General features: G+C 39.0%; 1 protein-coding gene across 2 annotated transcripts in view; it reads left to right on the forward strand.

Annotated features, from left to right (window-relative positions):
- The window catches only part of LOC147178498 (plexin-A1-like), a 221,003-nt gene that overhangs the window by 146,892 nt on the left and 49,381 nt on the right, over nucleotides 1–24,730 (forward strand). For both annotated transcript variants that reach the window (XM_086067345.1, XM_086067346.1), the window contains exons 10-12: nucleotides 8,920–9,120; nucleotides 18,804–18,900; nucleotides 23,755–23,978. In XM_086067345.1, the coding sequence (XP_085923471.1) occupies nucleotides 8,920–9,120; nucleotides 18,804–18,900; nucleotides 23,755–23,978 (522 nt within the window). The remainder of the gene's footprint in view (nucleotides 1–8,919; nucleotides 9,121–18,803; nucleotides 18,901–23,754; nucleotides 23,979–24,730) is intronic.

The following is a 24,730-nucleotide window of genomic DNA, read 5'->3' on the forward strand; positions in this document are numbered from 1 at the left end:
GCAAGTGCTCCTCATCTGGTGCGATGGGGCCTGGCCTCCTTATACCTGACACCAGTCGAGGGAATCGCTTCATTTGAGCAAAGTAGATGGAAACTTTTCTTATTGAAATGGAGCACCGGGGTGAGTCTCAGAGCTCGAATGAAAGGGAACCAATAACTTTGTTCCAGTCCCTGGTTAATATTCCTATTAGATACAACCATTCTTTTTTTTTTCACTCCAGCCCCTGCAAAGCCCTGGATTATTAAGAATATGGTTATGGTCTGCATAAAACTCTAAAAGCTCAGGGGATTATTTCAGCCACAACCTCTTTATGTTGTGGCTAAAGTAATCAATTAGCCATCTTGAGACTTTTGGGATCATATCTTACATAAGAGCACTTAGCTCATCCCCCCTAACCCTCCTGTATATTCTCGATGCCCTCTCTGATGTTCTCCTAATTTCTCTAGATGTGATTGTTGTGTGTTCAGTTTTGTAGATTATAGACCTATGAGGATATGTGACGCAAGATGGAGTTGTCTTGGTGGTGTTATTTGGACTGACTTCCATTTAATATGAGTTTGAACGTTAGTTTCTCCTATTGATCCCCGAGCTGATGGCAATCGGCAACATCCTCTTCTTTGACTTATCTGGGCTTCGATAGCATCCAGATTGGCATGCTATCACGCTTGGGCATCAGAGATAACACACAGAACTACAGTATTCGAATGGAGATGTGTGTGAAGAAGTCTGTACAGTCAGTAAAATAGAGGTCAGATACACAATCGTTTCTCCAGCTTTGTTGTGATCCACCTGGTCTGGAGACCACCATGTTAGAGATAATGTTCTTGGATCAATATCTCTAAACCCATAAATTCAAAATGTTTCAGCAACCATTAAGTGTTACACAGTAGTAATTAATACAAGGTTATACCAGTGACGTGCGGTCAGGGCAGGCAAGGTAGGCACTGCCTGCCCAAGGCTGAAATGAAAATTGAAACCATTTGGCTTCTTCTATTTATTTTTTATTTTATTATTTTATTAAGGAAAGACTGTGGATGTGCTTCGATTAACTGGCTGTTTCACTTTACATGATGTTCGGCATTGCTATTGCTTTTACTAGCTTGATTTTGTGAGGAATTAGGCTGTTTCACAGGGAGATATCCATTTTATTACTGGGCGAGTTCTATAAATTGAAATTGTCCGTTTTTCATTGCGCGGAAAATGGGAGGCGGTGTGCAATGAATGCAACATGTGTCAAAAAGTTAAGGAATTTAAGTATAGAAACAAATTGTCATTTATGGTCATGTATGCGGGGCTGGGAAGTTGACTGGTGTAGAAGTGATTCATTCTGTTTAGTTATGGAAATGTATTTATTCTGAATTATATTAAGTTTATGTATATATATATATATATATATATATATATATATATATATATATATATATATATATAGTGTTTGTTCGAGACAAATAAAAATAAAATTAAATCAAACATGTTTATCATGACTGGCAGACCGTGCATTGGCTGTGACGGTGGCACAGAACTTTAGCTGAGTGGCAAATGTTGAGCTGCCGCACCGAAGGCGATGGTTGCGAACCCTGCTCAAAGTTAAAAATAAAAAAGATTGGCGGAGCAAAAAATGTAAGACTTCAAAAGAGAGTTTGTTTATTTTTTCAGTAGAGGAGGCATTTGTTAAAATAGTTTAAATGCATGGCATCTTGGAGTAAACTCGAGGTCGGGTCGAGTGTCCTCTTCTTTTGGAAATGAAAATATGGTCACCCTAGGATATGTTGTACACTCGCCTGCCGACACACACATTTGTAATTGGTGCGTGCGTCTCAATTTACGATTGGCTGCCAACACAAACCTAGAGCTCACTGCACGTCACTGGGTTAGACAAACAAAAAGAAAGGAAAATGCATGGTGCCCAAGAGTTGTTCGCACTGCAAAGTTCCCTTGTTCAATTCTATCTTTGACCGCTTGTTCTGAAACAACCAAACTTCGGAGTCTGATTGTATGAGGTTTGCATGTTCTACCCATACTAGTGTGGGTTTTTATCTAGGTTCCGCCCGCAAACAGAAACATGATTCCATTCCAGACAGTTTCCTTGACAAAGGCACTTACACCAGTTCTTTACTGTATGTGTCCACCGTCTGTCTATAGATGCAGATCACATTAATAAATCATGCTGTGTAAATTGGCATTAAGAATGATTAATGAACTGAAACGAACACGAAGGTTGACAATGTCAGCACCATAAAGGAACGAATCAAGGACAATTTTTAAAGGATGCATTTTGCTGGTCACATAAAGTAAAGCTGTTTCGTGGGAGGGGGGATGATATCTGCTCACCCTTGTTGAATGCAATAATTCAGAAACACGCTGCATTTTGAGTGTTTCTGCATTATTTTCTTGCACTAGTGTCTTCCCTGTAATGAAACTCTTGTAATGCAGCATAAGGAAATTTTGGTGAATTAAATATACAGTTCTGCACACATTTAATAAAACAATATAGTACACAGCGTAGCTTATAACAGGGATGGGAAACTGCTGGTCCTCAGACCACACTCCTAGTGGCCATAATAATGTTTACTGTAGCCTAGTTTTAAGTAGGGATGTAACGATATCCAAACATCCCGATACGATATTGTTACGATATAAAGGTCACGATGCGATAATTATCACACTATTGTGGGGAGGTTGGCAACACAAAAAAGGTCACAATAAAAAAATAAAGAGCTCATACTAAAAAAAGTACACACAATATTGTGCTTTTGTACATTACAGTAATGAAAAATATAAAAATATTATATTATATATAAAAAATACCTAAATATAATATATATATTGAGGCATTTACTTACTAATACAAGCACACATAGTACCTCCACATATTGACTGATCTGATCTGACCATTAGCGTGGATTTTAAACATATAAGGGCCAAAACATGCCCTGTGAAAATTAAACGGCATTAAAAACTAACCATTAGAGGGTGCTAAAACTGCACAAATGGAAATCAATGTGACATTTGTAACAGATGTGCTGCTTTTAATATCGTGGCATGACGACGACGATATTGTGGCAGTTTTAATTGCGATATTACAATATTGCTGTTATCGTTGCATCCCTAGTTTTAAGTTGCCACAACAGTGATCACCACTACTCAAGTCAAATTTATATTCATAACCATAAAAGTATCTCAAAGGGCTTCACACACGACATCCCCTAACCTTAACCTGACTGGAGGCCAAGTACAACTCATAACACCCCAACAGGGAAAAATAATAAACCTTGAAAATGGACCGCAAATGTAGGAATTCCCCTTCCCACTAGATGGCAGACATCCAATGCCAACACTGTACTTCTTCATCAGAGAAGAAGAGAGTACAAATCCAGGGCTGAATCCAGGGTAAAATTAGGTCAAGAAAATGGTTTATTTTAAATAAAATAGAAAGCAGATTATTATGTTCAACGAAATTAAACGCAAATCTATTTGCTAGTTTGCTAAGAGATGCTATCAGCCATGAAAGCCATACAAGATTTCCACCTAAGTAACCACTACAACACCGATCTAAAATGTACATAAACAGCAATTATTTTTTTTCTACAAGAACCCACTGACAATATGTTTTAAGTGCATGAGGCGTTACTAAATTTGTGTCCTCCAAAAACATAAATATATTCAATGCTTAAAGCTGTTACAAATGACTTAGATCTGCTTTTATCTGGTCTATATGTGTAGTCTACTTTCTGTCAACAATTGCCAGGTGTATTGGGGCACGTAAAAGAAAAAGCCATTGACCCATGTGTACACAAATTCACAAACAGGCTAAACTAGACTTGCCCCGACATGAAAATGAAAATGTGCCAGTTTTTATGCCTAGCGCACGTATCTACTTCTCTACTTCTCTACTTGTGCACCTGTCTACGGAAATAGAGACTGAAGTGTGCAGTCTTATGTGCCCCCCCCCCCCCCCCTTCCACACTTGCAGTGACGAACTGTTGTCATCTTTGGAGTTGTTGTTCCTGGTTGGCTGAGGCTAGCCCATGTTTAAACTCTCGGCTTGTATTTTTTTAATATGGTAATCTGCAGCTTTTTAACATTGTTAGAAACACAGACATAACTGGCTAATGTGATGCATCAGCTAAAGAAGTTCTGCAATATGCACTCGCTTTATTTGTTAGGTGATGTATTGTAGGAAGCCTATATGAGAAACTCAACTAAACTGTGAGGGAAGGAGCTAAAGAGGCAGAATATTTGAGGAGATCCGTGGAGATAGAGCCCTGAACTGTTCCAATGTTGATTAAATGTGTACATATTTTGGGATTAGAGACACTAGAGGCACTGTAGCATTTTATTGAGATATTATGTGTTGAGTGTATCTGTTACTTTTTGTTGCACCTAGTCTCTAATGGTGCACCCATATTAATGTGTTGAACTGAGACATTGCTCAACAGATGTCTCGTTCTCTTGGGAGATGTGGTCATCATATCGCTACCTTTTCCTTTGGTGTGCGTGTGTGTGTGTGTGTGTGTGTGTGTGTGTGTGTACGCGCGTGCGTGATATAAAAGAACTGGTCGATGGGGTCTTGTCCCCTCCTTTCTGAAACGGTTCATTGGACTGTAACGCTAATCCGTGGGGACCCACTTCACTGTGGTGACCCCTTGACACACACACACACACACATATACACACACATATACACACAGAGATACATCCTCATCCATCATACTCACAGAGCGTCAGCGCTGCAGGAAGGTGGCCTCCTGGGTGATGGCCAATAGCCAATCAGTGCACTTGCCTCATCTCTGACATCATTGTGGCTAGGACATCTCCTTGCTGATAGGAAGTAATTGTAAATTGGGAAGACAGCAAGCAGATGACCTGATGACTTCAGGTGTGTCACAGTTGCACGTAAATGAAGGAACTCTTCGTTTAGTTTTGTCCCCTCCTGCTCCGAATTCCTCTACTTCGTAGTCCACTATTTGATTCATGTGTTCATAAACGTGTATGTTTTTTGCATTCTAGACATTTCTAATGATGATGATTGGAAACTTGATTTACGAGTGCTCAACTGTGTGTGTGTGTGTGGGGGGGGGGGGGCGCGATGAAAGCAGTTATTACAATGAGAATGGAAGAGACACTAACATTGATGTAAGCACAAAATTAATCGCTGGCACGACTGACTACAGCTCATGATGTCATTATCACACAAATGGACTAGAGTGTGTGTGTGTGGGGGTGTGTGTGTGTGTGTGTGTGGGGGTGTGGGGGTTTGGGGGTGTGGGTGTGGGTGTGTGTGGGGGGGTGTGCGTGTGTACGTGCGCGTGCGTGCATGTGTGTGTGTGTGTGACAAGGGGTCACCACAGTGAATAGGGTCCCCACAGTTTATTGTTGCAGTTCTATGAACCATTTCAGAAGGAGGCGACGAGACCCCAATGACCAGTTCTTCTGTTTTCCACACGCATAATTACACTTCATAAAACCGTTTTCTTTACTTATGTGTTTTATTTTAATTTTGTATCTGTAATTTTATATTTTACAGTGCATTGTTAGTTTTCTTTAATAGAAACATGCGACAAATTCTTATTTTTTGGGGGGTTATGCTTTATTTATTTACTGTATTTATTTGTTTACTTACCGGTATTTATTTATTTATTTACTTATTTATTTCAGAGCTGGAACAGATTATTGTTATTTCAATTAATTTCAAGATAAAAAATAATTTGATGTTCAAGTACATTAAACTCATGCTGATTATGATAATAATAATTTTCTAGACACTCAAAGACGCTTTACAATGGAATGAATACATTATTTATGCACTCACACATTCACACTGTGGTGGCGGTAAACTATTTAAGTAGCCACAGCTGCCCTGGGACAGACTGACGCGAAGCTGCCAGTATGCGCCTACGGCCCCTCCGACCACCATCAAACATTTGCACCTTCCATACACCAGTGTGAGTAGCTATGGAGGCAATGTGTGTGAAGTGCCTTGCCCAAGGCCACAACGACACATGACCTGGGGAGAGCTGGGATCGAACAGCCGACCTTCTGGTTACTGAACTGCCGTCTCTACGCCCTGAGCCACAGCCGCTGAGGCATCATCATATAACAGGAAAGTTGCCACAACCAGGTTTGGGTCTGGTTAAGTCAACAGAATAGTGGCCCTATTTTCATGAACAGCGCAAGTCTGCACTTAAATATTGTAAAATAAATTAAAATACTGTAAAAAAAAAATGTAAATGTTGATTCAATAACATTGTTGCTATGGCACATAAAAATTATATTTTTTAAATTGTCTAGTTAAAAATGACATATTCTGAAAGAAAATAATGTACTCTATATGAAAATGAAAATGCACATACTGTTATTGGATTAGAATAGTTTTAAAGAATCTGAATTTATAGTTCAAAGCTTCCTTCCAATATGTTTGATTGTATTTCACGTTGTGACACAGGAGTGAGTGTAGTTTTCAAACTCAATTCTGCTGAGGGCTTCACCTTCACAACTTTGATCAGGGTTCCAATGTTTTGCCCTGTGGCTAATGTAAAACACTCCCCACAACTAAGAGTGTGCTAACTGACTTCAAAGTGCCAAGGGCAAGATTAACTTTGGTGTGGAGTAGAAGTGGGTGTATTGAGGTGAGTGTATGTATGCGTGTGGTTGTGCATGTTGACCACGTGGGAATGAGTTGAGCTCAAAGCGATGCGGATGACTCCCATGCAGCAGAGCTCCAACTTGCCCTCATCAGGCCTCATCTCCCACTTTAATAAATAAGCGAATTGCTCCCATGAAGACCACCTTGCTTCTTTTCCTCTCCTTCCCCCTCGCTTCACATTCTGCTCACCCACTGGGTTAGTAATACTCTCCTGTAGTCATTCTTTACTTTTACTACAAATCAGGGCTGTAGTCAGGTCCACCTATATCAAGTCCAAGTCAAGTTCGAGTCACATAGGTCAGAGTCAAGATTAGATCAAGAGTAAAGTAAATAAACGTGTCACTGCGGCAAGGTCCGCTGTCCCTGATGCCCACCTAGATTCTGTGATTATCCAATACATAAAATGCACATTGATTGTTTGGCTCAGCAAATTAAGATTACTGTTGCTTTAGTTTTTTTTTAACTAGGATTAAGTTGCTGCTGTGAAGCTAACAATATTCAGAAAGAAAAAAAAAGTCAGTTTCTGCAAAACATGGAAAAACTAAAATGTTAGAGTGCAGGGCCACACGGTAGCTTGATCTCCTTGTAGCCATGGTTACCGAGTGGCAAATGTCATTGCCGGTCTATTAAGAAAATCTGAAACACTTAATTTCAAGTTTCTTTTGAAGGAGGATGTTCATTTTCACGAATAAAACAATTTATGGATTCGGTCGAGTCAATAAAAATATTTTGTGAGTCCAATGGCCGAATCCGAGACAAGTCCAAATCAAATGCCAAGGGTTTTTCAGTCAAGTCCAAACACAAGGCCTACAGTACTACAGCCCTGATACAATTGAACCTAAAATTATATAATGATATGGTACTATTTTCCCAAGAGGTCCCCAGTAGCCCTTTATAGGTCAAGGAACCATTTTTGATAACTTAACATTTTGACAGAGTAAAGCTATATTTTTTTCATTCTTTATAAAGTGTCTTTAAGTGCTTTGAATTTTTTTTATTCTTATTCTTATTATTGTTAGTAGCGGTGGTAGTAGCAGTAGTAGTAGCCGTAGCCGTATTTGTCGTAGTTGTTGTTTTTGGAGTAGTTGTAGGAAAGGAGGAGGTGGATGAAGAGGAGTTATAGAAGTAGTGGTAGTATTAGCAGCAGCAGTAATACTGATATTGTGATAGCAATGTTAATATTACTAATGCTATTAATTTGTATCAATATCAACATTGATGTTTATATTACCTATAGTTTGTTTGTAGCCATTTTCTAAACCAAATGGAATCCCCCAGTCAGAGGAGATTGTTGTGTGTCCTATTGTGTCACAGTGCTCCACTATCTGATGCAGACTCAGCTCTGACACCTGTCACCACTCCTAATGAAACAGCCCCCACAATCCTCGGCTGCTACCACGTTTCTGTTTTTTGTATAAACGTGTGTTTGTGCGTGCGTGTACCGTGCAGGATTTCCGTGTCGTAATTGGAACAGATGCTTGAACATGCTCCCTCAACGTTAACAATAGCTGCTACTTCAGACTCGATACTTCACCATCGAGCCTATATATTTGGTCTCACGCACGCACGCACGCAGTCCTCTTTTTTTCATTCTATTGGAGCCTTGAGGCATAGCGTCAGTCCATCACTGTTTCATCACCACCTGTGAATACTTCAGACCATTCTTGTTGACAATCTGCTTCAGTCCAGCTACCACATCGATTTGTTCTCTTCTTTCTCTTTTTTTCTTCTTCCTCTATTCTCCATCAAATACCAGCTATCAACTGCGATAAGCCTCCTCCAACAGTCGTTGGCAATTACGATACTTGTCTAGCTATTTTGAAGACAGTTATTAAGCAGAGTGGAAGAGAACCATCCAGTATTCATTTAGGGATTTTGTGAACGTTTGTGTGGCATTCATAACCAATAAAGACAACTTACCATCACAATGTCATCACATAACTGTCAGACCGAGCCAAGGCCACCAGTGGCTCTGCCAGCATTAAAAATAACCATTCCATTATGTATTTATTATTTATTCATTTGTTTATTTATTTATTTATTTGTGGGCCTGCCTATGAAGTCCATTTGTTTTATTTTTGTGTTTGTGTATGTGATTAAGAGCTATATTAACTGATGTATAAAACTGTAAAGTACATTCTGTATCTCTCAGCTCTGAATTTGAATGTAGCACTATTACTAAGCACTATGTCCAGAACACTTTGTCCATCCTGATCTGTATCTACTTTCTGGTCACATCTAAACCTCTTGCTTCTTAATTTTCTTATCTCCAGGAGTGTCCTCAAATCCTGCCCTCCACTCAGATCTATATCCCTTCTGGAGTTACGAGGCCAATCACGCTCCTGGCACAGAACCTGCCCCAGCCACAATCCGGACAGAGGAACTACGAGTGTATTTTTCACATTCAAGGCAACACGCTCAGTGTCCCGGCCCTGAGGTTCAACAGCACCAGTATCCAGTGTCAGAAGAGCACAGTAAGGCACTACACACTTATTACCTACAAGCCAAAATCTACAAAGCTATCCAGGTTAATGGAGACAGCTTCCAAAGTGCGTTGCCCTGATTAATATCAGCTTTTATATTGGCTGTGGAGTTTGGGGACGGCGTCGTTCAGGTGGCTGAGTGATTGATATTCTGAATTAAGGTCACACATTTGATAGCTTTTACCTCTTTATTAAATGACCTTGAGGAAGTTAGTAAAAGTAAAATAGTTTTTTAACTGCATGAGGTGTGGACGCGACTCGCGTGACTCGAGTCATGAATTTGAAGACTTTAGACTCGACTTGGCAAAATGTTAAAAGACTTGCAACTCGACTTGAACTTTAACAACAATGACTTGTGATTTCACTTTGACTTGAGCCCTTTGACTTGAAAAGACTTGCTTCTTCCACCAAAACAAAAAGATGAAAATGTATGTTATCGATAAAGTTCCGTCTCGGTGTGTGTGCGCTTGTGTCTAAGGCTGCGAGCTGGGTTGACACAGCGGCGTCATTCAGACATGTCAGGGAAGCCGTGGACCATGTATAAAATAATTATGGATCTTGCCTTATATTGCACTTAAAGTTGTGTTCCTAAATCCTAACGGCATTATTAGACATGTTGAGTTTATATACATATATATTAGAATTTAATGGGTAAAAGCTTTTTTTTTTAATAAATTAAGACAAAGTTCTATATATCTGGTTTAATTTTGTTTGTTTTTTAAACAATCCGATCCGTGACTTTTCTGATTCGTTTGTGATCCAGTCGTCAACAAAAAAATTAATTGCATCATGTCCAAGATTAGATCACTGACAAAGAGGCAAAAACTTCTAACTTTGTTCAACATCTGAAGTTGCACAAGGAACAGTAGGTAAGCTAGTGTAGGGAATAGGGGTAGGCAATCTTTTTTGATGGTAGAGGTTAGGGGAAGGGACTAGGAAATGCATTATGTCAATGAGATGGCTCCACAAAGATAGTAAAACAAACCTGTGTGTGCGTGTGTGTGTGTATGCGTGCGTGCGTATGTGCGGCCACAGGGGCTTCATGTTCAAATGCCATTCTCTCTTTCCCTTCATTCCCATTTCTCCATCTTGGCTTTCAGTCAAACTGTCGGGGTTAACAAGCAATAGGAGCAGACACTTTAAGTTTCAGGTGGATTTCCCATGCTCCAATTGGGTCTTGAAGAAAACACAACACTAATTATGACATATTAACGCCAAGGCACTGGATAGTGGATCGCAAGCCATTGCATTAAAGGAACACACCATTTATTAAAAACTATGCAATCAAATGAATGAAGGCAGCTATTGTTTACGCACCGGCTATGTCATCTTGACCTGGATGATGGCGTTGCCCATGGTGTATTCTTATATTGATACTTAATCGGTTAAAAAAAAATCAGGGAATAAGATGACAGAGATGTTTGCACTTTTATTATTTATAGACAATGCTTAATCGAATACTGGAAATTTTGTTTTAAGTGGCGTATTCCTTTCAGCTCTGAATGTGTCAGCTTTCTTTTGTTATGCTTGTCAGTCTCTTTCCCCCATCTAACTGTACTCCTGCTGCGATCTGGTGGATGTGCCTGATTTACAGCCACTTATTTTTTTCTTACTTTGTATAACCTTCAATCTTACTTTGTAGTGAGGATGTTTACGTTTGTGAATCAGGCAAATGGAATCGTGGCTCCTTCAGGTCTTTTCAGGTTTGGCAAAGTGATTTTTCATCATTTCCTGTTTCCTGTAATGCCTGCTATTAATTATTAATTAGACAAATACATCTGGTTTCATTCATGTTCATTTCATGTTTATTTGTCTTTTGACAAACACCCTCTGTCACTACAGAAGGAATGAACGTGGGGGTGGCCGGAAAGCACAACATTTCTCAGCCTTCAGTTTAAAGATTTTAATATGGTGGCTCTTTAAAACTGCCATTTGTCCTAAAAGCAGATGTGGGTAGCAAATTAGCAACATTTACTACATTACATTTACTCAAGTAACCTTTTGGATACATTTTACTTGTAAGAGTAATGCAACATACTGTACATATTTACATACATATATACCTATGTTAAAAAAAAAAACACTACTTTTACTCCATTATGTTGAGCTACTTGAGTTCTCACTACATGAATGTTTATTTATCATTGCTTGTGCGATCTATTTTAGTTTGTCTCTGTTTACCAATCCAACATAACCACAAGTGACAGTTTCACCAATCAAACAGAGCCAGGCAGTCACAAAAATACACACAAAATCTCCATGGCTCCACGCAGAAGCAAAGTTTTCAAAGTGACTCATTTAGGTGAAATATGGCAGAAATGTAGCTTTGCCTTACAGATAGGCTCCAGTTCACCCGAGACTCTAAAGAGAGTAAGCGCTTAAAAAAAAAGGATGGATTGATAGACTACGGAAAAGTACAGCTCCGTCGTGGTCTCATCTGTGTCTGCCGAAAATATTGACCTTTTAGCCTACAACAACTCGCCTTCAAAATTGAGAAACACACAAGAGGTGGTCTGTGATGCTTTTGTGCATGCAGAACAAAACCAGCGGGTCAACCGCAGCATGCACAGAATGCAAATCGCAATTCATACGACCCACTCAGACCCATTGGAGTTCTCTGTTCTTCGCTGTAGGAAGCGTTGCGCACATTCAAAAGGAGCGGGGTGGGGGGTGGGGGTGTTAACAATGCGAAATATTTGCACAATACTGAAGATAAAGATTTAAGTTGGCAGAACTCAAATTGTTTTTGAGATGTCAACATTGCTTATAAATCTGTATGAATCCATCTGTCAAACCTGTTAATATATATATATAACTAGTGTTTATAGTGACTTTAATCAACTTAATGTCTGGAAACAAAGAAAGTTATGTATTTATGGGGCATACTGGGCGTACCTATTCAATTGGCCAAGATGGCCGCGGCCCTGGGCAAGCGGACTGGCGAGAATCCTGGCCGTACCTAATCAATTGGGCAAGATGGCCGCCGCCCTGGGTGGGCAAAGAAGAGAGAATCCAGGGTAGCATATAGGCACAATATTCACCAGACTTTTGGGAACTTTATTCTGTTTTTCTTCTTTTACTAGTTCTGTTTTTTTTTATTCTACACACTAAAAACGAATTGGTCAAATGTACCCCCCCCACCCCCCCACAACCCCCCACCCACCCAAAAAGGTTACATTTGACCAATCTAGCTGGTAGTCATGTGTCTGACAGACCCTTTGATTAAAACAACCACTCTAGAATAGTAGGTGTTTTCAACCAATATACATATTGGTTATTGGGCCAACCGATACAAATTGGTCATTCTGACCAAGATATTGGTTAACCTGTGTTAGAGGCTAACATTTTTTCGGGAATCACGTGACCCGCGGGATTCCAGATAAAAGGGCCACAGATTGACACACCCACATAAGTGGGACGAAAATCATTCTCCGCATTTGACCCATCCCCTGAGGGAGCAGTGAGCAGCAGCAGCAGGGGCCGCGCTTGGGAATCATTTGGTGTGTCAAGCAGGGAGGCAAATGGGTCCCATTTTTATAGTCTTTGGTATGACTCGGCCAGGAATAGAACTCAGGGTAGACACTCTACCACTAGGCCACTGAGCTGGTCACGCGACTCACGCCTCGTGATCTATTTAGACACATATTTCAATTTTTAAACACAGTATTTATATATTATAAAATATTGTAATCACTTATAATAATTAATAAATACATTTAGAATACAATAAATTCATACAATAAATATATTTCCAGGGATCTACCTAGACTTACTTTCTATTTTAACCAATTTCATTGGTTGTTTGGCCAACCAATAAAATTGGTATGCCCATAACCACCCGGAATGGTGAATGTCTGACCAATCTATTGGTTAATCAAGCCAATATGAGCTTAATCTACTAGATTGGTAGGTTTGTTTTAACCAATCAATTTTTAGAGTGTATAGCAGTCGGTGGTGCATTGCTTGAGTCCACATGCAGCTCAAAATTGCTTTTTAATATAAATGCTTTCATTGCAGGAAGTAAAAAGTACATGCGGCCAAACTGTTTTTGTTCATGTTCTTGTGCATGGATATACACACGCCATGTGAGCACACACGGCCTCCTCATCAGGTGGGACTGTGATAGCATCCAATTAAGGGAGCTGTAGATGAAATGATGATGAATTGCAGCGCTGCCGTCAACTGACGGAAACACACGCGCGCATACGCACAGGACAGAGAGGCAACGAGATGGAGCAAACGATGACGAAGCAACAACGAGTATGATGGAGGAGGTTGAACGAGTACAGACAGACAGAATAAAAATACAAATAAAGTAAATGAAAGCACGAAAACAAACAAATGAGGCAGGGCCATATTGCATGGCTTAATGTAAAAGATGTGCATGTTCGAGAAAGTAATGCTGGAGGAACAGGGAATCATGATTGGTGTTAAAAATAAATAAATAGTGTGGCTAGAATTTGCTGTATTGGGGGATGGCAAGTTGTCCCACCATTAACTGTTTGTTTTCACAGATGATACTTTGAGTGTATTGCGCAGCCTATTTTTGTTGCTGTTGTTGTTTTGGCAATACAAAAATGTTATAAAATACAATATAGTAGTTTCTCAACCTATGGAATGCTAGTTCACACATACTGCTACCACTACTATCATCACTCAGTCCTGTATTCAAACACCTGTGGTTATGCATTCAATAATATTTCCTTTTTATGTGATGGGAATCACATGTATTGTCAGCATGACTTTATTTTAATGAACCAAGTGTCGACGTTGGTTAATGAACACGTTTTCAGTAGTTGATTGATTATTGAAAATCTTTAGCAGTGAATCTTTTTTTTCTTGCTTCTCAAAAAACAGGTCCAAAGGGAAATGGAATAGAGGATGTATCTGTACATATGCAAATATTATTGTGTGTGTTAATGATAATAACACAAAATTAGTATTGAAATAATTTCAATGTAGTGTCTTAAAAGGCAAAATGAAACAGAAAGATTTGTTATATAGAGCACCAAACAGATGATATATAGTATCCATTATGATTGATAACCTGCGCATGGTTACCATTGTGTTCAGTATCCTCGGGAGGAAAGTGTATGTATATGTATCACACCAGGTTGTGTCTGGGGGAGTCACGTGCAATAAATCATTGCAAAAATTAGCTGGCGGTGGATGTTCCCCTGTCCATTCAATCTTTCTGTCTCATTGTGCATTACTTAACCCCTCGCCAACATTCAAACATCCAACCTGCGCATCCGCAAGGGATCCAGAGTATGCATGAATGCACTGAGCGATAGGGTGCACACGCATTGTTTAGATATTTCCAGCCGAACATATTGCATAAAGCATAAGTCTGATTCTCCACACGATCCCCTCCCTAATCATGGAGAGTCGATGGAGACTGTACTATCAGTAACAACCAGTGACCTGCTTTACATGATTTATTACACTGACACTATCAAATACATGCGCTGTGCATGTGTGTGTGTATGAGAGAGAGAGAGAGAGAGAGAGAGAGAGAGAGAGATTGGCCCAATTAATTATTAAATCAATATTGGTTAATTGTTACATTAATAATCAATTCACTCATTAATTGATGGAGACTCCAACTTAATATTTAAATTAATTTGGAGCACAACCTGCAGAGCACCACATCTATTTGTGATTATTTTATCAGGATAACAAATGAGAACCTCGTTGAATCAGTTATTAAAATGAAGATTGTACCCTTTTTTACAATTTTGTGTGTTCTTTGTTCAGCTTAGATCAATCAATAATCTGGAAACCTTTCAAAATGTTGAAATATATTTATATAACAATCCAGAGTCAGCATGCTTACTGAATCATGTTGTGAAGTGGAGGTCCACTATCCAAAAATGTCCACCCTGTCATTGTCTACCCTGTCAGCAAGTTCACATACTGTGTTTTTGTGTACTCTGTCTGCTTGCAGTTAATTTATATACTAAAAAACTAAATACATGTGTGGGAGCTTGCCCAATATGCATTTCTAAAAACACAACACAATGAATAATCAACTTCGGTAGAAACTCTTAGATTTTTACAGGGAAAATTAGAAAGTCTAAAAAGGCACCTTTTGGTAATATTGATTCCAATATGCTATATACAGCAAGTGTTTGTACAATAATGTTTCAGCAAATCTATAACAGTGTCAGACTGTCACAATCATAAAACCTTTATTGACTTTAGATGCAATTTTAAAGTAATATTTTAACACCCTCAACTGCCATACAAGTGTAAAATAGGCTACCTACTGTTAATTGTAAAAACTCTGGAATAAAAAAAAAATCGTCCTCTGTAAATGTTGGTGTAAAATGATGTGTACAACAAAACCATAGTAAGCTTGCAAAGTCAAATCAAAGAGGCAAAAAGTCCCTCTGCAGTAAAGAGAAACATCCTCTACTTGAAGTCTATTTCGAACACATTCTCAAGGTATATCTGTCAAGATGACTAATTACATGAGGGCAACCCGTGCATGCACACAAACACAGCTTCTTACCCCCCTCGTCACACAGCTGCTCTGCTGTGGTGAATATCGGCAGTGCTCCATACCTGATAGGATACACACGCACACACACACACACACAGGTTTGTTTTACTATCTTTGTGGGGCCATCTCATTGACATGATGCAATTCCCAGCCCCTTCCCCTAACCCCAACCATCAAAAATGATTGCCTACCTCTATTCCTTAACCTGACCTCAACCATAACCCAATTCCAGCCTAAACTCTTAAACCAAGTCTTGACCCTCAAAAAGAGGTCTAAACTTGTGGGGCCCAGCAAAATGGCCCCACATGGACGGGTGGACCCCACAACTCTGTGAAATCCCATAATGTTGGCCCCACTATGTAACAAAAACAAGACCTCACACACACACACACAAACGCACTATCCCCACATTCCACAGGGACATGCAATCCATAGAGACGATTCATGTCGCTGGAGAGTAAACGAGTGCAGGAGCAGATAACGAATGAACCCGAGCCAACTTGCTGTGTTACTGTAATGAGGCCAGCGAATGCTTTCTGCTCACCTTGTACTTTGTTTGTCCCAACGCAACCTCCCCTCTCCATCCCACCCCTCTTGTCACCTCTCAATGACTGCGCTTCTCTCTTTAATTCGCTTCCTCTGCCTTTAAATACTTTTTGGGAGGGACAGCCCGACTGATCGTTGTTCACTGTTCTTCTATGTTGAACTCTATTTCAGTTTTGTTTTTTGTTTTGTCACTGTCCTCATCGTTTTCATGTCCTCTCCGCCTAATTCGTATTTCCCACTAATTTGCTCTGTAGCTGTCCCTGATCTTACCTTACCTGATTTTGCCACATTTCTTTCCCACCAACCTGCTCCTCTCTAGTCTTTTCCCTCAGGGGCCCTCGCTACTGTATGTGTTGGCTTGGCTAGATTAATTACATGCAGTGACATGCAGGCGCTGGCCAGAGGCTGCAGTAATGAGTTTGATTACTCATCTCCAGCAGCTCTGGGTGCTCAGGGGAGGGAAGGAAGGACACCAAGCCAGGCAGAGAGGCTTCAACACAGTTCCGAACTGCAACTTTTACCTTGCTGGGTTCCACCACAACAAAACTTTTAACTGAATTCACACCGGCACTTCAGATCAAAGCTCAAGCACAAATCAGTGACCTGCTGATCGCCGATAGTGGAGTCTGAGGCTAACTTGATAAGTGGAAAAAGCTGCCCAAGGGACACACGTTTTGAAGGGATGAATCTTGACCTGACTTCAAATAGTTTGCGTGGCAGAATGGGTCAACTAGCCAAAACATATCAATGCGCCATACTGACTGTTTAAGATGGGATAGCTCAAATTATATATATATATATATATATATATATAGAGAGAGAGAGAGAGAGAGTAAAAATGTCCTATTGTCCTTCGTTTTCATTTTTGGCAATTAATATCATAACTTCATTCATTTTAAATGTATTTATTTTTGTATTAATGTTCAACTGTAAATTAGCTGGCAACCGGTTCGGGGTTTACCCTACCTACTGCCCGAAGCCAGCTGGGATAGGCTCCAGCACCCCCATGACCAAGATCGGCCATACAGAAGAAGGAAGTTCAAACAGTCAGTTTAATTTATTACACAATACTTTGTGACCTAACAAAGCATTTTCAAAAATAAAAGCTAATAAAAAATAACAAACTTGTTGTAAAAAATATCTCAAAAGCTAACTAAATAAAATCTTAATATAATGAAAAACAAAAACTATTATAACCCTGAGACATACATTTTTAAAAGTCCAAGTTTCGTAAGTGAAGCAAAGAGCTATTTTCTGTATTTCAATAAGTCAAATTGACCTTTGTTATAAATATTAAAAAAATATCTACATTTCATCAATAATGTGTTTTTTAATTAAATAAGACACCAAAACATGCATAAGGTTACTAACTGTCTTTAATGTACATAAGTACATTGTGTTTTTTAATTTTATGATTTACTAATTTCTGCTCTATGTCAATTACCTATATGTTAAAGTGTCATCACAAACATTTCCTTCACTGTATTTCAACATTTTATTTACAATTGTTCGAGGTGACGCCCAGATGAATTAATTAATATTTAGAAAATTATTTGAAACTGGAATGAAGGTTGAAGCGCCACATTTGAACAGATGGTGGTCAAGCTCAGACATACGAGTCCATTGTCCTTCCACATTCATTATCAAAAGCTTTAGTACAAAAGTGCACGTATGCCTTGTCTGCCTATTTTTTCACGAGCACCCCCCAGAAAGCCGATTAGATCGTGGGTGATTGCAGTGTGAGAGGGTGTCACGGTGTGGTCTGTGTTGGCATCTTAAAGCATGTGACCATATGAATAAAGCATGATGTGGCGGACCTCCGGGGTGGGCAGAAGATGACTGGAGAACAAGTCCACCCAGTGTTTTGGTGACAGCAGACAAGTGAAAACCCTTAAAGTTTAATGGGGGTCTGGCCTCAGAGTGTCCTATTGTTTCACTGCTGGCTGACAGTGTTTAAGCAAGTATTTAACCAGTGGGACATTGTGGCAATGCTAATAAAAGCATCCCGCCTCGTGTAGTGTGAGTGTCCTGGATGAGGGTCCCCACTGGATAAGGGTAACGAGGGGATACAAGCACAAAGACAGATAGTGTGTGCTGGAGAAGAGACACTTTTAGTCTGCATCATAAATGTCTGTGTGTGTGTGTGTGTGTGTGTGTGCGTGCGCTGCAAGCCCCATCGCGCATTTGGGGTGGTCAAGTTCGCTCTACCAAATCAAGTGTGTCAGTGAGCAAATGGAAAATGCCAATTTCACTTTACAATTTCCCTCCCTATCGCATCTCTCACTCCTCTCTCGTGTGGCTGCTATATCATGTGTGAGTAAATATCTTCTCACGTTTACCACTGTTTGATTCGTGTCTTCACCTTTTTCTCTCCTTTCATTTTGCTGTTGTTTTTTCTCCTTTCCCCCCATTCCCATGACATTCCCGCTCTGTCCATCTAGTGAAAACGTTTCTGTCAATTCCCTGTATATGTGTGTGTGTGTTCATGAAATGTGGCTATACTGGTCACTCTGCGTAGAATTTGTGCTCTGCCACCAACAAGCCAGGACAAATCACAATTGAATTTGTTTTTAGCATTCACCTGTTCAGGTGACTTTCTTTGTCTACCTGTTGTGTTTATCAGTACGACTACGATGGCAGTGACATCAGTGACCTCCCAGTTGACCTTTCCGTGCTGTGGAATGGAAACTTTGTCATCGACAATCCTTTCAACATCCAAGGTAGACTACCAACTTTTTTTATTCATAATTTATGTGTGTGTGATTTTGTGTATATCAAAGTTTTATTATTTCAGTAAAACTCTTTTATAATGGTTAGATATCTCCTTTATATCACAAGAGTTGCGGAATTGGGACCCAAACGTAGACAGGACATGGAAGTTGGAAAACAGAGAGCCATTATAGGTAAAAAATACAAAACAAGAGAGAGCAAAGCTGAATGCAGCTGGCCTTGAAGCCAATATAACTAATAATTCCAAACCGGATAAAATAAGAGTGACTCGACAAACCAAGATAGTCACATAGCTACTGCATAGCAACTGACCACATTATCATCAAGGAACATAGTCACTGCATAAAACTTGGCAAACTAAGAGTGGCTAATACATGTTAAAATATCATCATCATCATGATTATCATGATATGATTACATTATCATCATAAGGGACAGAACAACTGCATAATGAACACAATGAACCTATGACCCAACCCAAAACAAAATCATAACACGTTACACAGTAAGGGGTCATTTAAAAGTAACTCCTTATTTTTAAGTATTTATAACGTATTTCTAATATATCATTCTTGCAAGAAATGAATATGGTAAGTGTATGGTATGGAGTATTATTTAAAATGTGATACTCTTCTAGGTTGGGAGTTGCAGTTAGGTGTTAGTTTTGGGATTGAGGATTTAAATAGCGGTTTAGGGTAGGGTAGTGTTAGGAGTAAAATTAGGGTTTGGATTAGGGATAGGGGGTTTGTAGTCAGGGTGGGGAATTATTGTTCAATGGTTAAGGTTTGTAGGTTGGGTTCCTTTTTAATTGTGTGTCAATGTTTTAGATGGCTACCTTTATTGCATTCTGTATACTTGGATCAAAAAATACATTTTTAAAATTACTTTGTCCTTGGCAGAGGAATACGCTATGAAATTCGTTCTTTATAAAGCTTGAGGATTCCATCAAAAATAAAGCTCACCATGATCCTTGAATTTGTAAAAACACTGCTGTACTCTCACTTGTGAAAAGAGGCAAGGAAGCATGAGATGAAGGGTTGGGATTGGTAAAAGCATCCATCAATCACAACAAAATTAACCGGATAGATGTGAGATGGACAGAAATACAAATGAAGAAACCTGTGAGCAGTAGAACAAATGACGGGTGAGGATAATGGGTGGACAGCAGCTTGATGAATATGCTGTGCAGTGGCAGCGATGACAATGAAGCAGTTGATCAAGAAAACCCAAAAGTGACACCGAAGGATGACATTTATTATTTTAATGACTATATAGCGCATGAAGTGGAAAACAATTACGCATTCAGAATTCTTTCTCAAGTGTAATATATTGAGCTGGAGAGGCTAATGAATTCCGATGTTTCATTACACAAGATAACATAAGACAAGCTCTCAAGTGTGTCACACAGATATTTGCTTAAAATCTGCATACAGACTTACAAACATTGCTCTTGTTTATTTCCGTCTCTTCCTCCTTTTAACCATAATTCCTTTTCAGTTTTTAATATTGTGTCTTATGAGTTCTGTCTGACCCATTTGTGACAGAAGTCAGACATGTGGTTCATCTTGCAGAAAACTTGTAAATTAGTTGCTTATAGGTCGTAACCTAATTATCTTGCAGGCACTATTTTATTGAAAACATGAGGTTTGTGTTCTGTCAGTTTCTTTCTTCTTGTCTTGTCTGCTGCGTTTCTGTCTGTTGAAATAAATTATATTACCTTGCGCCATGACATGACTCCAATTGTACAGTTTTGGAACATAACTAACTAAATACTGGCAATTTGTTCAGACGAGAGTTTAGTAGTATTGTAATTCCTATTGACACTCAGAAAATACATACAGTCATACAGTACGTATTAAGTAGCCAGTTTTCTTGAAAATTAAACTGGTTCATAATTGTTAAATACTGTATTACTATTATATTAATTCAAGTCATGTGATATGAGTAAGTAAGCAAGTCAAGCAGACTGATTTTTTGGCTGCTGTATGTAGAGTTTGCAGTATAAGTGGAGCCCGGCTAGTTGCGGGGATTGGTAAATAGTGAAAATTGGTGTATAATTAACGGTCATGAAATGAATTGGGGATTGTTATTTTTATTTTATTTTACTATTTTATTTGTTTGTATGTTTTATTTTACAATATTGCTTTTACCCCCACTCAAAAAAGGTGTGTGTGTGTTGGGGGTGATTGTGGCTGGCATATTTATATATATTGTACAAAAAAAATGTGTATATGTGAATATGTGGTTTCCGGATAACAAGTATGCGGAGGTCGACTGAAACGTTGCTTGTATATATAACTTAAAAATAAACAAAAATAATTAAACTTAAGACAATACGTAATACATGGCTTTGTATTGACTTCAAATGCATAATATTTAACTTTTTTAACACATAAATATTTTAGTACCACCATTTGTTGGATACATGTATAATGTATTTATTGTAAATTGTATGTACGATATATGCCCACCTGTATGGAGTTTTTATGTTCTGTCAATGGTACTTGCACAGTTTCGTACAAACTCCAAAAATAAGACTGAAGACTGTGTCCAGTACAGGGTGTTCCCCTCTCGCCCAAAGTCAGCCGGGATAGGCTCCAGCTTATCCGTGAAAATGGAGGAATTGTTTTCTCAAATTCATTACCTATAGTAATTCTGATTATTTTGTGCAAAAGTAGTATTGTGCGTTTTATTATCAAAGTGATGTCCAAGGTTGAAAAATGACAAATTAAGTAATCGTCCTTGCTCACACACACTGCATAAAGACTTTCACCTCATTTTCTCCTCCTTTTTTCTACTCGTCCTCCATTAATCCCTCGACACTCCATCCCCTCACTTCCTCTTTCAACATCCGACCTGTATTACTGTATTATTAGGCTGAGGAGGAGCATTTTGGCGCTTGCCCAGCTTTGCCCTAGTGTGAAGTGGAGATGTTAATTAAATCATTCATTTGCTTCAGATTAATTAGTGTTATGCTACTTTTAAGCTAAACCATTGCTAATCAGATTAGTGTGCGCTAAGGCCGAGGCTAAGGCAGATGGATTCGAACGGAGCTCACTTTGAAGTCTTGCACTGTGTGTGGATAGTTACTGAGGAAGAGAAGGGGAAGCATAACATTCTTCCTTTTTCTTTTTCTCTGTTATTTTAAACACCACAAAATGTTCAAATGATTGGTGCTTGCTGCTTTCATGTGTGGATGCATCTTACTTTCCTTAATTTGTTGTTTGCATACACACACGCACGCACACACACGCACGCACACGCACACACACGCACGCACGCGCACCCCCCCACACACACACACGTTTAGTTCCTTTCATCAGCCGCCTCTTCTCAGGTGTTAAAGGTTATTTGTCCCCATTTTTACTTCTAATGATTTTTTTCCCACTCAAATTCAACATACTAAATGACGGGGGCGGGGCATCTAATTTTGTATTTCCAAATTCCTTCTCAACGAAGCATTCGTGGTTGTACGTTGGTCCTACATCCACAAAAATTGGAAGGCATATGTAACAGCCCACGATGTACAAAAACATCTTTTGGAGCCTCAGGCTAAACCTAACACTAAGTCTGCTTGATTTGCTTTCGAAATTGACACGATTTTTTTACCCTTCATAGAAAGCAATCACATTTTAACAAAGTCCTCCTACAGAATTAATCAGATCATCTTCAAACGAGTTTCATCTAAAGATGTTTGAAATGAAACGTTATTGAAAACTTTTTATTTTGTTGCATGCAGTTCCTATGGTGATACACTTTTTGCAAAGAAAAATAATGTTGTTTTTGAGGGTCTAAACTTGGTTGTAAACTCATGAAACTTTGCAAATACATCAGACCAGGCATAAAATCAATATTTTACAGATTTATTGTGTGATTTTCAATAAATGGCTCAATAGGGAGGCATAAGATTTTTTAAGATCCGCTAATCAAACATTATTGGCAGTTCCAGAGTCCAAGTTAAAAACTAAGGGTGATTGAGCTTTTGTTTTTAAGGCCCCGAGACTCTGGAACAGCATTCCTAACCATATTAGAAATGTGGAGTTTGCTCGTTGTATTTTAATCTTCTTATGTCTACTTGTTTAACTGCCTGATGGCTTTTATGTGTTTCTAGTTTATTTGTTTGTAAAGCACCTTGTGCTGTGTTTCTTGAAATATATATAATTATTATTATTAACATTATTATTATTATACGTAATAGCAGCACACACAAAAAAAAAAGTATTTCATAGCCATATGCCTAACCGGGAAGTCAGGAAGACATGAAGTCTGCCATTTTGCATTTATTTTTTAATTGGGTGCCATTTGTGTCTTCTTATAGATCATATTTTAACGAACTGCTCCAACAGAATTTATCTGATCGTCTTACAACTTTGAGTGTCACTCTCATCTAAAGATGTTTAAGATGAAAAGTCAACAAAACAAAAAAAGTACACTGTTGCCGACGCAATGCACTCTTTGCAGATAAAAATAATGCTGTTTTTGAGTGTTTAAACATGGGCGAAAATTCACGAAACGTTGCACACACATAAGACCTGGCTATACAGTACATTTATATTTTAAAGGGTTTTTGTCGTATGTGACATTACCCCAACGGCGGGGTGGCGAGGGCCCTTTATAGCTGCTCGCAGCTCTAGTTTTTATTATGTTTGTTTTTTGACTGAACATCATTAATATTTACCATACACCGTGACCTCCTGGCCAACAATCTGAATTGTCTATTAAATCAGATGCTTTAGGTGTTTTTTGTTTTTTTGTTTTTAGTACATGCCTGTGAAAAAGGAAGTATGTCTGTTAATCACATCATTGTCTTCAATGTTTTTCTTTCACTCTGTTTTGCTTTCCAGCCCACCTGTATAAGTGCAGGGCACTGCGGGATAGCTGTGGCATGTGTCTGAAAGCAGACCCCCGGTTCGAGTGTGGGTGGTGTGTCCAGGACAAGAAGTGCTCCCTCAGGCAGGAATGTACTATTGGCGGCAATTCCCACCTTCCGTTGCAGTTGGTTGATGGGGGAGGATGGATGCATGCTGCATCTGGAAACAGCCGGTGCACCCACCCCAAGATCACCAAGGTAAAACTAAAATGCAAGATATGACTAGAGACCTAAAACCATAAAAAATGATAAACATATTGCACTAATTCTTACTAAATGCTCTTCAGACCTATCCTGAATTTAAAATTACATAAACTTGTGCAGCCTTCCATATACAGTAAGTGTACCTGAAACATATTCATATTTCAGTACAGTACACTTACTTCTTCAATCAGTCAAACTTAAGCTATCGTTATTTATGACGAGCATTGGAAGACACCAATATTAACCAAAGCAAAGTGGCCTCATTCAGTAATCACATCGCCATCGTTTAAAGGGTGTACTGTACCTGCAGAGATCCAAGGTTTGGCAACTTTGATAGGCAGTTGCGTCATCTCTCTTTGATGAAGCCCCTGAGGTCAGAAAAACTCTTCTTGGTGTCCTTCACAGAGAATGAAATGTGCTCTATTTGAATGCGTTGCCATTAAAACAAGTACATGTTGACTCCTTGGGTTTGCCCTTGAGTCAGAAGCTGTATCATGACACAATATTACATCAAACTGGCACTGCAAAGGAAAGACTGATTGATGTTTATTTGATTGTGGTTTTCTTTTTAAACAGTCTTCTTTCTTTTTGGAACACCATCATTTTTCTCTTTTGCCCCTTTAATTTCTTGGTATAGCCTACCAATCGCAGTACACAGTAAGGCGGAGCTAAAAACACTCTGTCTCTTGATTGGTTGGATGATCTGTGCTGTTAAAGTAGGATGTACTGAACCCCTTTTACTAAGA

This window comes from Leptonotus elevatus, chromosome 2 (assembly GCF_054856555.1).
Source record: "Leptonotus elevatus isolate MCC_2025b chromosome 2, RoL_Lele_1.0, whole genome shotgun sequence".
NCBI lineage: Eukaryota > Metazoa > Chordata > Actinopteri > Syngnathiformes > Syngnathidae > Leptonotus > Leptonotus elevatus.